The 16002-nt window shown below is 46.9% G+C and overlaps 1 protein-coding gene across 1 annotated transcript; it reads left to right on the plus strand.

The window, feature by feature from the left end:
• Positions 1–947: 947 nt before the first annotated feature.
• On the plus strand, positions 948–8627 carry LOC122135027 (waprin-Rha1-like). The gene is made up of 3 exons (XM_042712474.1): positions 948–1165; positions 6485–6622; positions 8431–8627. Exons 1-3 carry the CDS (start codon positions 1072–1074, stop codon positions 8625–8627), a joined length of 429 nt encoding a protein of 142 aa, XP_042568408.1. The 5' UTR covers positions 948–1071.
• The last annotated feature ends 7375 nt before the right edge of the window (positions 8628–16002 follow it).

The raw sequence follows: 16002 nt of genomic DNA on the forward strand, positions 1-16002 counted from the left end.
CATGCAGTGTTTTTCAGTTTTTGCTCAAAACTCACTCGAAAAAAGTTTGTGTAGCACTGAAAATAAATGCAAGCAAACGCGATTGAAGAGCCCATGTGAGCTACAGGTTTGTGTCATTCTATTAAAAATATCATTAACTCAAGCTGTGCACAAACCGAAACACACACATGCACATATATAGGCTATTCATTTATTAAAAAAAAAAAAAAAAAAAAAAAAAACTCCCCGGAAAAAAGGACACTTTCTCTCGAGGAAGAAAAAGAGCAGGTGCTCAGGTGCGTCCCAATGTTCATACTATCCATACTAAATAGTATGTGAGATTAGAATAAGTGTGTCCCAAAGCAGAGTATGTTGAAAAGTATATGCCAAAAGTCCCCGGATGGTCTACTATTTCAGGTTGATTTTTGAAGTGTGGATCTGTGCATACTCTAATGGCTAATATTACCCACAGTCCATTGCGCCCTGACGAATGATTCGGTTGAGAACTACAAACACGAATAAAAAGCATTAAAAACTACAAACATGGCAGATGCGCGCGACCGACGATTAAGTAGAGAGGCTTAAATAAAGGGGTTTGAGTTACTAATAATCACCATTTAACCTGGTAAAAAAAAAAAAAAAAAAAAAAAATTATGTTATCTGTGTTATATTTCATCTGCAATAGCAAAGTGAATTTTTATAAACATTATTCGCTAACTTTTAAATGCATCATTATGCAGAAAATATGAGCAGAGTTCTCTGTATGAAGACCCAAGGCTCGCAGATCAACTCAAAAGTGTGTACTTTTTCTTCACCAAAAAAGTGCATACTTTAAGGGCGTAGTATTAGTAGGCACATTGGGAAGCAGCATACGTGTGCACATGCTGCTTCCAGATTACTAGAAAGCTACAGACAGGTGAGTTCGATTAGAGCTGGAGATGACCTGATCTCCCTGGATCTTTAAAAGCCCATTTTACAGAGGTGTATGTTACAGCGATACGCTTATTCGTGTTAGTTCTGTGCGCCTCGCTGTCCGTTTTTCCTGACGCGCGTTTTCCAGCAGAGATTATTGTGCGACCGCAGGTCGGGAGGATGACAGCTCGAGTGTACTGCTCGCTGATTGCTGTTTTATCATGTCTGTCTGGATACTTGAGCATTACACACGCTACTCAAGGAGGAAACACAGGTGAGAAGAGCTGTCAGGTTCATTACACGTTTTGGTAACTGATGTATAATACCATCAAATAAGCTATGCATGAGATCAAATAATACTTTTATAAATAACATTTTATTTTATATTTATGTACGTGTATATGTGTGTGTTGTGTGTGTGTGTGTTTTTTTTTTTTTTTTTTTTTTTTTTTTTTTTATTTAGCAAGGATGCTTTAAATCAGAGATCTCCAACACTGCTCTAACACACCTGTCTGTAATTATCAAGTAGCCCTTAACACCTTTATTAGCTGCTTCAGGTGTGTTTGATTGGGGTTGGAGCGGAAATCTGAAGGACAGTAGCTCTCCAGGAGCAGGGTTGGAGACCCCTGCTTTAAATTGATCAAAAGTGATGATAAAGACATGTATGTTACAAAAGATTTCTATTTCAGACTAATGCTGTTCTTCTGAACTTTCTGTTCAAAGAAACCTGAAAAATTCTACTCCGCTGTTTTCAACATCAACATAATGTTTTGTGAGCACCGAAACAGAATGATTTCTGAAGGATCGTGTGACCTGGAGTAATGATGCTAAAAATTTAGCTTTGAAATCACATAACATTTTTAAAATGTTCAAATAGAAAACCATTATTTTAAATGGTCAAAACTTTTTAAAAGTTTTGCTGTACTTTGGATCAAAACAAATGCAATCTGGGTGAACAAGACTTCTTAAAAAAAAAAAAAAAAAATCTTAACAATTTTCTGTTTAAAACTTTTGACTGGTAGTGTATAAGTAACTCTTTTTCTCTAATTTCTAGCTTTTAATTGGCTTAGAAATTAGATAACCGCTGGACAATAATCAATAATAATTTGTTAATGTTTGTAGTATATAAACACTTTATTTTATTTTTAATCGCGTAAGGCAGAATAGTATCTATACTGTAGTAAATCCTTTGTCAATTAGCACTGCACTGTTCATATACTTTAGTTATTACCTGGAGATGACTTGGAAAAACACAAACCATATGTTTGCAGTCGTATGTTTAATGTCTTTATGTTTCCAAACATTTCTGTTCTTCTGTGGAAACCACTGTTTTCATACAGCGAAGGCTGGACGCTTTTGTCCATATAAGGAATTTCCTGGTACGACTTTCTGTGTGAGAGCCACTGATCTATAATAGAGAACTGGATTGCTCATGACATCATGAAAGTGGAGCCGCCGTGCCGCCATATTGGTAATCCCTAGTGTGCTTAAACGTTCCCTTGAATTAATAGGAATTGTATGATTTTAATGAGAAAACATCACCTAACAAGTCAGCATTTTTAAATCTGAAGTATCTCTGTGCATTCTTACAATGCAAACACCCTAGGCATGTAAACGGTTATTATTTTTATTTTTTTAATGTCGGGAATTTCCCCTACTTAGTAAAAAGCTACGTTCATTACAGTAGCGAACATCAGACAGACACAACCAACGTGTGTGTGTATATAACAAACGACAAAGTGCTCTTTCTCAAATCTGAAGAAAGATTTGTGCTTTGTATACCTTTATTTGCCTTGTACACTTATTCATTGTTCATATAATTTTGTTAGTGTTTTTATCCGTAATTCGGCGCTAAGTGCAAATGTTTCAACCATTTTGTTAACTGCATTCACTTTGAAGTAGGTAATGATTTAAACAGTGGTTAAATTAATAATTATGCATGCAACAATTTACATGGAAACGGTAATGCTAGTAAACATTTGTGCGATCTTGGAGAGTCTGAAACAGATGTTGCTCAATCAGGACATTAAAAATATACACCATAACTTATTCAGAAAAATAACTGACTAAATACAGTACGGATTTAAAGGCTTTATTTCCAAGATACTAAGTTAAGCTTTCATTTCAGTATAGAGCAATATTAACAGAGGCTATTGTAATATATTCAAATCTATTTCTGATACTAATAACTTTTTAATAACAACGTTTAATAATTCCTGAATAATTACGTACAGAACGTGTAGAAGTACCCTTTTTAATTTTAATTTTATTTTTTTCCCATTTGAGCCCCTGCCCCTCAATGTCTGTGCACGTTAGTACGTCCTTAAACTGCCAACAACTAACATGTGTAAAGCAAAAATATATCTTGCTTGTTAATGTTATTATAACACTTTTTCTGAACTTGCATGGTCAGAGGTGGAACATTCTCTACTCCGCTATTTCATGTAGGATGAACTAGAGCAAACTGAGGCCCCGTATCCTTTACATACTCCAAAATGTTAGAAGAAAAACATTGCCATGCATCAGGGGTTCTCAAATCTGGCCCACGAGATCCACTTTCCTGCAGAGTTTAGCTCTAACCCTAATCAAACACACCTGAGCATGCTAATTAATGCCTTCAGGGTCATTAGAAAATCACAGGTAGGTGAGTTTGATCATGGTTGGAGAAACTCTGCAGTGCATTGGCCTTCCAGGGCAAGATTTGAGGAACCCTGCCATGCATCAATAGTCCCATATGAGCAAACCGAATTCACATGTGTCCATAGACTTACAACAATTCAACATTTCCAAAACCTGTAGAAAAAGTACCTGATGATACAGTGTTACAGATATGGCAGTTATAGGTTGATTGCAGTTTCATTTTAAAGGAGTTATGTATGCTTTTGAAATGGATAAGATGATGAGCCAAGTTTAGAAATTAAGATTAGATTAGACCACACCCTCTCCCAGTCGACTGATAAGTCAAAATCTGGTAATTCATGATTCCATATGTTTAATAGAAAGAGGCTTTGCAATGTGATCATTAAGTTTATGATGGCCGACCAGAGGGTGGTGCGATCCAATCCCACATAGGATGAGAGGAAACGGGGGATGCCCAGGGAACTCCACAGGCCTTGAGAGCAGAGTGTAACTGAGAAGACAAAATATGATGATGCTGGTAAACAAAACTTAGTTCTTAATTCTTGAAGCGAGCAGAGTCCTTGGTTAACATGAGCAGACCAAGAGGGCTGGACAAATGGCCGATTTCCACATAAAAAGTTAAAGTTGTGCTATAAGGGTATGTTACAAAATTTGAAAGGTCCTCCCATCAGACATTCCACCCTTTTCCAAATCCTAATAGAATTGGCCACAACCGGGCCAAATTTATATTTATCATTGTTTCCTGTGCCAGCAAATAAAATATCTTGGAGCCTATGTGGTTTAACCTAGTCCGCTTTGACTACTCTCCATGAAGCTTTAGATTGACGATCGACCCAAGTATGAAGAGCCTTAAGTTGGAATGACTTAAAATAATATAAATTTAAAGATTTGGTACAAGCAATCTTCCGGAAAGTATAGGATGCTGGAATGTGACAAGTTTTATTCTGGGTCATTTACCATTCCAGATAAACTGGGAGAGTATGGAATTGATCTCCTTAAAGTAACCCGGAGGAGGGGAAAGCGGCAACATGGAAACGTGTTTTTTTTTTTTTATATATATATATATATATTGGTCTCCTTTTATTTTTTTTTTTTATTTATTATTATTATATATATTTTTTATTTTTTTTTAAACACCGAACCGGTGACCGCCAGAGTGGATAAATCTGAAAACGCCACCCTTGTGTTTTCATGTGGACCGCAAATCCATATATTTTCTGAAACAATGACGTCATCAGCCCACGTCTTGCCCCTAGTCAGACACCATGTAACGCCAACAAAAACATGAACAAACACTGAATGATTGTCTTTTTATTAACTAACATTAACACAGATTTATGTATTGTTCCATGTTCATTTGTACACCGCATGCAGGGTTTATGCGCAAATCTTCAAACAAAATATGCTAAATCATTTTCTCCATTTTTAGTGTATCTCGGTGGCAGAATTACAGCGCCACATACTGGTCTGGCATGTTAACTATTCTACCTCATGAACAGTTAAATGTTTCTCACTTATGCAATAAAAATGTGCAATATCCTTATTTGTTACCCCTCCATCCTAGTACATCCCTGCATCTTACTCAATTCTATTCCATTATCTCTGGCACAACTGTTTATACAATTTATTCATGTGGGTTTTTTTTTTTTTTTTTTTTTGTCTCTGCATTCTGGAAGCTTATGTCACTAAAAAAAATTCCTTGTATGCGCAAGCATACTTGGCAATAAAGCTCATTCTGATTCTGGTATACTACATCGTTTTGTGTCTGTTTCATGTAGACGCAGATATTTCTTGAGGGGGAAAAAAGATTGAATAGGGAAAGCTCTGGCTTTGTGTGGACTTGGCTGGAGTAAACTCAACTAAAATTAGACGTCCTATAACTTGATTTAATTATGTCCAAATAACGATACAAACATGTGGAACCACCGCAATTTTTTTTTTTTTAATGTGAAAGTATTTTAAAATGGAGTTGCAGTATCAGCAGGTACCTTCTTGAACAACCGCAAACATTCAGGTAAAATGGGCCAATAAAAAAAAACAGGTAATTTCGACAAATTTAATTTTAAACCGTAAATTGACCCTTGTCTTTAGTGTGCCATAACAACACCATAAATCTATTTCATTAGTTGAAAGAATATTTCACTAAACAATGCAATTTAAAAATGAACTGAATCTTGTACAGGTGTCTCTGTTAACTGATTGTATTTTGTGTGCATGTATGCTTGACAAATATTTTGTTAAAGATTAGAACCCCTTTGACCAAAAACCTTTTCTGTAGCTACTTCCTGTATGTAGTTCTTTTCCCTTTATGTATGGATGCATATCTTGGACTATAAACATATTTTCACCCTCAATTTCTGTGTAAAAGTATGTGTGGATGCAGGCCATTTTTAGCTGAAAATTGTGGCCCATTTTAGCTTAACCAGCCATTTCTACCTAAAATTATCCTTTTTTCACAAAAATGGAAGTATCTTTTTCAATTTTTTTTTTTGAAAGCGCATGTCAAATAATTGTGGCCCATTTTAGCTTAACCAGCCATTTCTACCTTTTCTTTGACAAGTTTTTTTTGTAATGTAATTACTCGGCCCTGCTTTAATACTGCTAATAGTAATAAATTTAATGACAATAATAATGTAAGAATAATAATGCCCTGCCTGCTGCTGCTAATAATAATAATAATGAATAAGAATATAAAAATCTGACCAATGTGGTGTCAACAAGTGTTGAAGCAACAATGTAAGATCAGTTTTTGTGATTGGCTGTAAAAAGTTAGAGATGATTCTACAACCTTATTTGCCCCATTTTACCTGATGGCCCATTTTAGCCGACTTCACCCTAACACACTGAATACAGTAAGTTTTTAAGCAGGGATTGAAGTGTTATGTGAAACTTTAATTTGAGTGAATGGAAATGTTCAGCATTCAGTGATGCTTTGTCATGCTGTCTATAACAGCAAAGCCAGGAGAGTGTCCACCCCAAACCTCTGGAAGAAGATTGTGTACCACATCCTGTAACAGTGACTCTAACTGTCCCACCAATGAGAAGTGCTGCAGCAATGGATGTGGACATTACTGTACACCTCCATATACAGGTATTTTTGTTTGTCACTTTTTAATAATAATAATAATAATAATAATAATAATAATAATAATAATAATAATATTTAGCCTTTTGCTGGTCAACACAGGATGGCTTTAGAAAATAGAGGAATAATACTTAGAATATTATTCACTCTGTAGGTAAAACTTGCTATTCATGCTTTGAGTGTTTCTTGCTGTACAGTCGTGGCCAAAAGTTGAGAATTACATAAATATTGGAAATTGGAAAAGTTGCTGCTTAAGTTTTTATAATAGCAATTTGCATATACTCCAGAATGTTATGAAGAGTGATCAGATGAATTGCATAGTCCTTCTTTGCCATGAAAATTAAACTTAATCCCCAAAAAAACCTTTCCACTGCAGTTCATTGCTGTCATTAAAGGACCTGCTGAGATCATTTCAGTAATCATCTTGTTAACTCAGGTGAGAATGTTGACAAGCACAAGGCTGGAGATCATTATGTCAGGCTGATTGGGTTTAGAATGGCAGACTTGACATGTTAAAAGGAGGGGTGATGCTTGAAATCATTGTTAACCATGGTTGACCTGCAAAGAAAACGCGTGCAGCCATCATTTGCGTTGCATAAAAATGGCTTCACAGGCAAGGATATTGTGGCTACTAAGATTGCACCTAAATCAACAATTCATAGGTTCATCAAGAACATCAAGGAAAAAAGTCAATTCTTGTAAAGAAGGCTTCAGGGCGTCCAAGAAAGTCCAGCAAGCGCCAGGATGGTCTCCTAAAGAGGATTCAGCTGCGGGATCTGAGTGCCACCAGTGCAGAGCTTGCTCAGGAATGGCAGCAGGCAGGTGTGAGCGCATCTGCAACGCACAGTGAGGCGAAGACTTTTGGAAGATGGCCTGGTGTCAAGAAGGGCAGCAAAGAAGCCACTTCTCTCTCCAAAAAAAAAAAAAACCCTCAGGGACAGATTGATCTTCTGCAGAAAAGTATAGTGAATCGACTGCTGAGGACTGGGGCAAAGTCACTATTCTCCGATGAAGCCCCTTTCCGATTGTTTGGGGCATCTGTAAAAGGCTTGTCCGGAGAAGAAAAGGTGAGCGCTACCATCAGTCCTGTGTCATGCCAACAGTAAAGCATCCTGACACCATTCATGTGTGGGGTTGCTTCTCATCCAAGGGAGTGGGCTCACTCACAATTCTGCCCACAAACACAGCCATGAATAAAGAATTGTACCAAAACACCCTCCAACCAGCAACTTCTTCCAACATCCAACAACAGTTTTGGTGAAGAACAATGCATTTTCCAGCACGATGGAGCACCGTGCCATAAAGGCAAAAGTGATAACGAAGTGGCTCGGGGACCAGAATGTTGAAATTTTGGGTCCATGGCCTGGAAACTCCCCGATCTCTCCCAATCCCATTGGAGAACTTGTGGTCAATCCTCAAGAGGCGGGTGGACAAACAAAAACCCACTAATTCTGACAAACTCCAAGAAAGTTATTAGAAAGAATGGGTTGCTATCAGTCAGGATTTGGCCCAGAAGGTTGATTGAGAGCATGCCCAGTCGAATTGCAGAGGTCCTGAAAAAGAAAGGCCAACACTGCTAATACTGACTCTTTGCATAAATGTCATGTAATTGTTGATAAAAGCCTTTGAAACGTATGAAGTGCTTGTAATTATATTTCAGTACATCACTGAAACAAAGATATAAAAGCAGTTTAGCAGCAAACTTTTTGAAATCTAATATTTATGTAATTCTCAAAACTTTTGGCCACGACTGTATATGGAAGTGGCAACAGTCTATATGCACAGATTAAAGCTGACTATCTGTGTCCATGCAGTAAAGCCGGGTCAATGTCCCAAGCTGAACAAGATTCCAGCAGGTGCTGAAAGCTGTTTCCATGATGGCCAGTGTCCTGCCACACAGAAATGTTGCCCAACCACCAGTGGCCATGCATGCAGTGAACCACATGGTCGGGGAAGTGGTCTGGAAAGTGGTGAAGGTCGGGGAAGTGGCCAGGGAAGTAGGCCAAGTTAGGGGAGGAAGTGGTCAGGGAACTGGTCAAAGTAGGGGAACTGGTCAGGGAAGTGGTCGGGGAACTGGTCAGGCCTGGGAAGTGGCCAAGGAAGTGGTCAGGGAACTGGTCAGGCCAGGGAAGTGGCCAGGGAAGTGGTCAGGTAGGGGAGGTCAGGTCAGGGAACGGTCAGGCCAGGGAAGTGGCCAAGGAAGTGGTCAGGGAAGGGGTCAAGGGCAGGGAATTGGCAGGGAACTGGTCAAGGCCAGGGGAACTGGCCAATGGTAGTGGGGGAAACTGGTCACAGGAAGTGGTCAAGGCGGGAAGTGGTCAAGGTAGGGTAAGTGGGGGAAGTGGTCAGGGAAGTGGTCAAGGCCAGGGAAGTGGGCCAAGGTAGGGGAAGGGTCAGGGAGGTGGGTCAAGGTAGGGGACTGGGGTCAGGGAAGTGTCGGTCACTCAAGTAGGGGAAGTGGTCAGGGAACTGCTCAAGGTAGGGGAACTGGCCAGGGAACTGGTCGGCCAGGGAAGTGGCCAAGGAAGTGCTCAAGGCCAGGAAACTGGTCAGGGAATTGGTCAAGGTAGGGCCAGGGAAGTGGCCTGGGAAGTGGCCAAGGAAAGCTGGTCGGGGAACTTGTCAAGGGTACTGCGGGGAAGTGGCCAGGGAAGTAGTCAAGGCCAGGGAAGTGGCCAAGGAAGTGGTCAGGGAATTGGTCAAGGTAGGGGAACTGGCCGGAAGTGGTCAGGGAACTGCTCGGTAGGGGAACTGGCCAGGGAAGTGGTCAAGGCCAGGGAAGTGGCCAAGGAAGTGGTCAGGGAACTGCTCAAGGTAGGGGAACTGGCCGAGGAAGTGGTCAGGGAACTGGTCAAGGCCAGGGAAGTGACCAAGGAAGTGGTCATGGAACTGCTCAAGGCAGGGGAAGTGGCTCAGGGAAGTGGTCAAGGTCAAGGGAAGTTGGCCAGAAGGGTCGGGGAATTGGTCAAGGGCAGGGAATTGGCCAAGGTAGGGGAACTGGCCAGGGAAGTGGTCAGGGAGGAACTGGTCAAGGCCAGGGAACCTGGCCAAGGAAGTGGGCCAGGGAACTGCCTCAAGGTAGGGGAACTGGCATGAAATGGTCGGGGAACTGGTCAAGGCCAGGGAACTGGTCAGGGAAGTGGTCAATGGCCAGGAAACTGGGTCCAGGGACGGGAACTGGCAAGGTAGGGAACTGGCCAGGGAACCTGGTCCAGGTAGGGGAAGTGGTCAGGGAAACTGCTCAAGGTAGGGAAACTGGCCAGGGAAAGTGGGTCAAGGTAGGGGAAGTGGTCAGGGTCAGGAAGTGCTCAAGGTAGGGGAACTGGTCAGGGAAGTGGGAAAGGCCAGGGAAGTGGTCAGGGAGGGACAGGTGCTGTCAAAGTGGGGGAACTGGGCCAGGGAAGTGGTCAGGAATTGGTCAAGGAACAGGTAAAGTGGCCAGGGAAGTGGTCAGGGAACTGGTCAAGGCCAGGGAAGTGTCCAGGGAATTGGTCAAGGGAATGGGAGTGGTCAGGGAACTGGCCAAGGAAGTGGTCAGGGATTTGGTCAAGGTCAGGGAAGTGGTCAGGGAATGGTCAAGGTAGGAGAGCTGGCCAGGGGAAGTGGTCAGGGAACTGCTCAAGGTAGGGGAACTGGCCAGGGGAACTGGTCAGGGAATGGGGGTTCAGGTTGTCGGGGAACGGGAATGGGCCAGGGAAGTGGCCAAGGTAGGGGAAACTGGCCAGGGAAGTGGTCAGGGAAGTGCTCAAGGTAGGGGAACTGGCCAGGGAAGTGGTCAGGGCCAGGGAATGGTCAGGGAAATGGCCAGGGAAGTGGTCAGGGTATGGGAAAGGCCAAGGAAGTGGGTCAGGGAACTGCTCAAGGTAGGGGAACTGGCCAGGGAAGTGGTCAGGGAATAGGTCAAGGTCAGGGAAGTGGTCAGGGAATTGGTCGGCCAGGGAAGTGGCCAAGGAAGTGGTCAGGGAACTGCTCAAGGTAGGGGAACTGGCCAGGGAAGTGGTCAGGGAATTGGTCAGGTCAGGGAAGTGGCCAAGGAAGTGGTCAAGGTAGGGGAACTGGTCAGGGAAGTGGTCAGGGAATTGGCTCAAAGGGGAAACTGGCCCAAGGAAGGGTCAGGGAACTGCTCAAGGTAGGGGAACTGGCCAGGGAATTGGTCAAGGCCAGGGAATTGGTCAGGGCATTGGTCAGGTGGGGAAGTGGTCAAGGGTAGTGGTCAGGGAAATGTGTCCGTGGTGTAGGGGAACTAAGCGGTCAGGGAATTGGTCAGTGGTCAAGGCCAGGGAAGTGGTCAGGGAACTGCTCGGTAGGGGAACTGGCCAGGGAACTGGTCAAGGCCCGGGAAGTGGCCAAGGAAGTGGTCAAGGTAGGGGAAGTGGTCAGGGAAGTGGTCAAGGTAGGGGAAGTGGTCAGGGAACTGGTCAAGGTCGGGGAAGTGGTCATGGTAGGGGAACTGGTCAGGGAAGTGGCCATGGTAGGGGAACTGGTCAGGGAAGTGGCCAGGGAAGTGGTCAAGGTAGGAGAACTGGTCAGGGAATTGGTCAAGGTAGGAGAACTGATCAGGGAAGTGGTCGGGGATCTAGTCAAGGCCAGGGAAGTGGCCAAGGAAGAGGTCAGGGAACTGCTCAAGGCCAGGAAAGTGGGCAGGGAATTGGTCAAGGCCAGGGAACTGGTCAGGGAATTGGTCAAGGTAGGAGAACTGGTCAGGGAAGTGGTCAGGTCAGGGAAGAGGTCAGGGAAGTGGTCAAGGCCAGGGAAGTGGCCAGGGAAGTGGTCAGGGAAGTGGTCAAGGGCAGGGAAGTGGCCAGGGAAGTGGTCAAGGCCATGGAAGTGGTCAAGGCCAGGGAAGTGGCCAAGGAAGTTCTCAAGGTAGGAGAGCTGGTCAGGGAAGTGGTCAGGGAATTGGTCAAGGTCAGGGAAGTGGTCAGGGAACTGCTCAAGGTAGGGGAACTGGCCAAGGAAGTGGTCAGGGAACTGCTCAAGGTAGGGAAACTGGCCAGGGAAGTGGCCAGGGAATTGGTCAAGGCCAGGGAAGTGGTCAGGGAATTGGTCAAGGTAGGGGAAGTGGCCAAGGAAGTGGTCAGGGAACTGCTCAAGGTAGGGAAACTGGCCAGGGAAGTGGTCAGGGAATTGGTCAAGGTCGGGGAAGTGGTCAGGGAACTGCTCAAGGTAGGGGAACTGGCCAGGGAAGTGGTCAAGGGGTGGGGGGTGTTCAGGGAATTGGTCAAGGTAGGAGAACTGGTCAGGGAAGTGGTCGGGGAACTGGTCAAGGCCAGGGAAGTGGCCAAGGAAGTGCTCAAGGTAGGAGAACTGGCCAGGGAAGTGGTCAAGGGCAGGGAAGTGGTCAAGGGCAGGGAAGTGGCCAGGGAAGTGGTCAAGGCCAGGGAAGTGGCCAAGGAAGTGGTCAGGGAAGTGGTCAAGGGCAGGGAAGTGGTCAGGGAAGTGGTCAAGGGCAGGGAAGTGGTCAGGGAATTGGTCAGGGAAGTGGTCAAGGCCAGGGAAGTGGTCAGGGAACTGCTCAAGGTATGGGAACTGGCCAGGGAATTGGTCAAGGCCAGGGAAGTGGTCAGGGAATTGGTCAAGGTAGGAGAACTGGTCAGGGAAGTGGTCAAGGGCAGGGAAGTGGTCAAGGGCAGGGAAGTGGTCAGGGAAGTGGTCAAGGCCAGGGAAGTGGTCAAGGGCAGGGAAGAGGCCAGGGAAGTGGTCGGGGATCTGGTCAAGGCCAGGGAAGTGGCCAAGGAAGTGGTCAGGGAACTGCTCAAGGCCAGGGAAGTGGTCAGGGAACTGCTCAAGGCCAGGGAAGTGGTCAGGGAAGTGGTCAGGGAATTGGTCAAGGTAGGAGAACTGGTCAGGAAAGTGGTCAGGGAACTGGTCAAGGCCAGGGAAGTGGTCAGGGAAGTGGTCAAGGCCAGGGAAGTGGTCAGGGAAGTGGTCAAGGCCGGGGAAGTGGCCAGGGTATTGGTCAAGGCCAGGGAAGTGGCCAGGGTATTGGTCAAGGCCAGGGAAGTGGCCAGGGTATTGGTCAAGGCCAGGGAAGTGGCCAGGGTATTGGTCAAGGCCGGGGAAGTGGCCAGGGTATTGGTCAAGGCCAGGGAAGTGGCCAGGGTATTGGTCAAGGCCAGGGAAGTGGCCAGGGAAGTGGCCAGGGAACTGGCCAGGGAAGTGGCCGGGGAACTGGTCAAGGCCAGGGAAGTGGCCGGGGAACTGGTCAAGGCCAGGGAAGTGGCCAAGGAAGTGGTCAAGGTCAGAAGTGGTCAGGGAAGTGGTCAAGGGCAGGGAAGTGGCCAGGGAAGTGGTCAGGGAAGTGGAAGGCCAGGGAAGCAGGGAACTGCAAGAGGGGAACTGGCCAGGGAATTGGTCGGCCAGGGAAGTGGTCAGGGAATTGGTCAAGGTAGGAGAACTGGTCAGGGAAGTGGTCGGGGAACTGGTCAAGGTCAGGGAAGTGGTCGGGGAACTGGTCAAGGTCAGGGAAGTGGTCGGGGAACTGGTCAAGGTCAGGGAAGTGGCCAGGGAATTGGTCAAGGTCGGGGAAGTGGTCAGGGAAGGCCAAGGAATAGGGGAACTGGCCAGGGAATTGGTCAAGGCCAGGGAATTGGTCAAGGTCAGGGAAATGGTCAAGGTAGTGGTCAGGGAAGTGTTCAAGGTAGGGGAACTGGTCAGGGAAGTGGTCAAGGCCAGGGAAGTGGTCAGGGAATTGGTCAAGGTAGGAGAACTGGTCAGGGAAGTGGTCAGTAGTGGTCAGGGAAGTGGTCAAGGTAGGGGAACTGGTCAGGGAAGTGGTCAAGGGCAGGGAAGTGGTCAAGGCCAGGGAAGTGGTCAGGGAAGTGGTCAAGGCCAGGGAAGTGGCCAGGGAAGTGGTCAAGGCCAGGGAAGTGGTCAGGGAAGTGGTCAAGGCCAGGGAAGTGGCCAGGGAAGGGGTCAGGGATCTGGTCAAGGCCAGGGAAGTGGCCAAGGAAGTGCTCAAGGTAGGAGAACTGGTCAGGGAATTGGTCAAGGAAGTGCTCAAGGTAAGGGAATTGGTCAAGGTAGGAGAACTGGTCAGGGAAGTGGTCAAGGGCAGGGAAGTGGTCAAGGGCAGGGAAGTGGTCAGGGAAGTGGTCAAGGGCAGGGAAGTGGTCAGGGAAGTGGCCAAGGGCAGGGAAGTGGCCAAGGGCAGGGAACTGGTCAAGGCCAGGGAAGTGGTCAAGGCCAGGGAAGTGGCCAGGGAAGTGGCCAAGGGCAGGGAAGTGGCCAAGGAAGTGGTCAGGGAACTGCTCAAGGTAGGGGAACTGGCCAGGGAAGTGGTCAGGGAATTGGTCAAGGCCATGGAAGTGGTCAGGGAACTGCTCAAGGTAGGGGAACTGGCCAGGGAAGTGGTCAAGGCCAGGGAAGTGGTCGGGGAATTGGTCAAGGTCGGGGAAGTGGTCGGGGAACTGGTCAAGGCCAGGGAACTGGTCAGGGAACTGCTCAAGGTAGGATAACTGGTCAGGGAAGTGGTCGGGGAGCTGGTCAAGGCCAGGGAAGTGGTCAGGGAATTGGTCAAGGCCAAGGAAGTGGCCAGGGAACTGCTCAAGGTAGGGGAACTGGCCAGGGAAGTGCTCAAGGTAGGGGAAGTGGCCAGGGAATTGGTCAAGGCCAGGGAAGTGGTCAGGGAATTGGTCAAGGCCAGGGAAGTGGTCAGGGAATTGGTCAAGGCCAGGGAAGTGGTCAGGGAACCGCTCAAGGTAGGGGAACTGGCCGGGGAACTGGTCAGGGAACTGCTCAAGGTATGGGAACTGGCCAGGGAAGTAGTCAGGGAATTGGTCAGGGAACTGCTCAAGGTAGGGAACTTTGGTAGGAAGTGGTCAGGGAATTGGTCAGGGAACTGCTCGGTAGGGGAACTGGCCAGGGAAGTGGTCAGGGAATTGGTCGGACAGGGAAGTGGTCAGGGAATTGGTCAAGGTCAGGGAAGTGGTCAGGGAAATGGTCGGCCAGGGAAGTAGCCAAGGAAGTGGTCAGGGAACTGCTCAAGGTAGGGGAACTGGCCAGGGAAGTGGTCAGGGAATTGGTCGGCCATGGAAGTGGTCAGGGAATTGGGCAAGGCCAGGGAAGTGGTCAGGGAACTGCTCAAGGTAGGGAAACTGGCCAGGGAAGTGGTCAGGGAACTGCTCAAGGTAGGGGAACTGGCCAGGGAAGTGGTCAAGGCCAGGGAAGTGGTCGGGTAGGGGAACTGGCCAGGGAAGTGGTCGTGGCAACTGGTCAAGGCCAAGGAAGCGGTCAGGGAACTGGTCAAGGCCAAGGAAGTGGTCAGGGAACTGGTCAAGGCCAAGGAAGTGGTCAGGGAACTGGTCAAGGCCAAGGAAGCGGTCAGGGAAATGGTCAGGGAACTGCTCAAGGCCAGGGAAATGGTCAGGGAACTGTTAGGGGGCTGGTAAGTGGTCAAGGCCAGGGAACTGGTCAGGGAACTGGCCAAGGCCGGGGAAGTGGTCAGGGAACTGGCCAAGGCCGGTGAGGGGGTTGGTTGGGGGGTTGGTGAGGGAGCTGGTTAAGTGGTCGGCCGGGGAACTGGTCAGGGAAGTGGCCAAGGCCAGGGAACTGGTCAGGGAATTGGCCGTGGTCAGGGAAGTGGTCAAGGCCGGGGAAGTGGCCAAGGAAGTGGTCAGGGAACTGCTCAAGGTAGGGGAACTGGCCAGGGAAGTGGTCAAGGCCAGGGAAGTGGCCAAGGAAGTGGTCAGGGAACTGCTCAAGGTAGGGTAACTGGCCAGGGAAGTGGTCAAGGCCAGGGAAGTGGCCAGGGAAGTGGTCAGGGAACTGGTCAAGGCCAGGGAACTGGCCAGGGAAGTGGTCAGGAACTGGCCAGGGAAGTGGTCGGGGAATTGGTCAAGGTCAGGGAAGTGGTCAGGGAACTGGCCAAGGCCGGGGAACTGGCCAAGGCGGGGAAGCAGTCAGGGATTTGGTCAAGGTCGGGGAAGTGGTCAGGGAACTGTTAAAGGCCAGGGAAGTGGTCAAGGTCAAGGAACTGGCCAAGGCCGGGGAAGCGGTCAAGGTCGGGGAAGTGGTCAGGGAATTGGTCAAGGTCAGGGAAGTGGTCAGGGAACTGGTCAGCATCGTGGAAGTGGTTAAGGAAATGGGCAGGGAGCTGTTCAAGGTCAGGGAAGTGGTCATTGAAATGGTCATGGGCATTCCGCATAACACTTACTGCAGGGCTTTTCAATTTCAGTCCCTTATTCATATGGCATGTTCTCCCAGTTTGAAGATAAAAGGAAATAAAAAGGAAAATTGCTTTACGGAGTTGTTTTTGGTATCATTTGGCTGCTTTCTGGTATCAGTTCTTTGTTCCGCTCTCTGAGACTCAAACACCCCTGGACACCCCTAATTTAGGAAAGTATTAGTAAATTTTTACACAATGTACAACATTGTCATAGGGACTC

The sequence above is a fragment of the Cyprinus carpio genome, chromosome A22, assembly GCF_018340385.1.
Source record: "Cyprinus carpio isolate SPL01 chromosome A22, ASM1834038v1, whole genome shotgun sequence".
NCBI classification, from domain to species: Eukaryota; Metazoa; Chordata; class Actinopteri; order Cypriniformes; family Cyprinidae; genus Cyprinus; species Cyprinus carpio.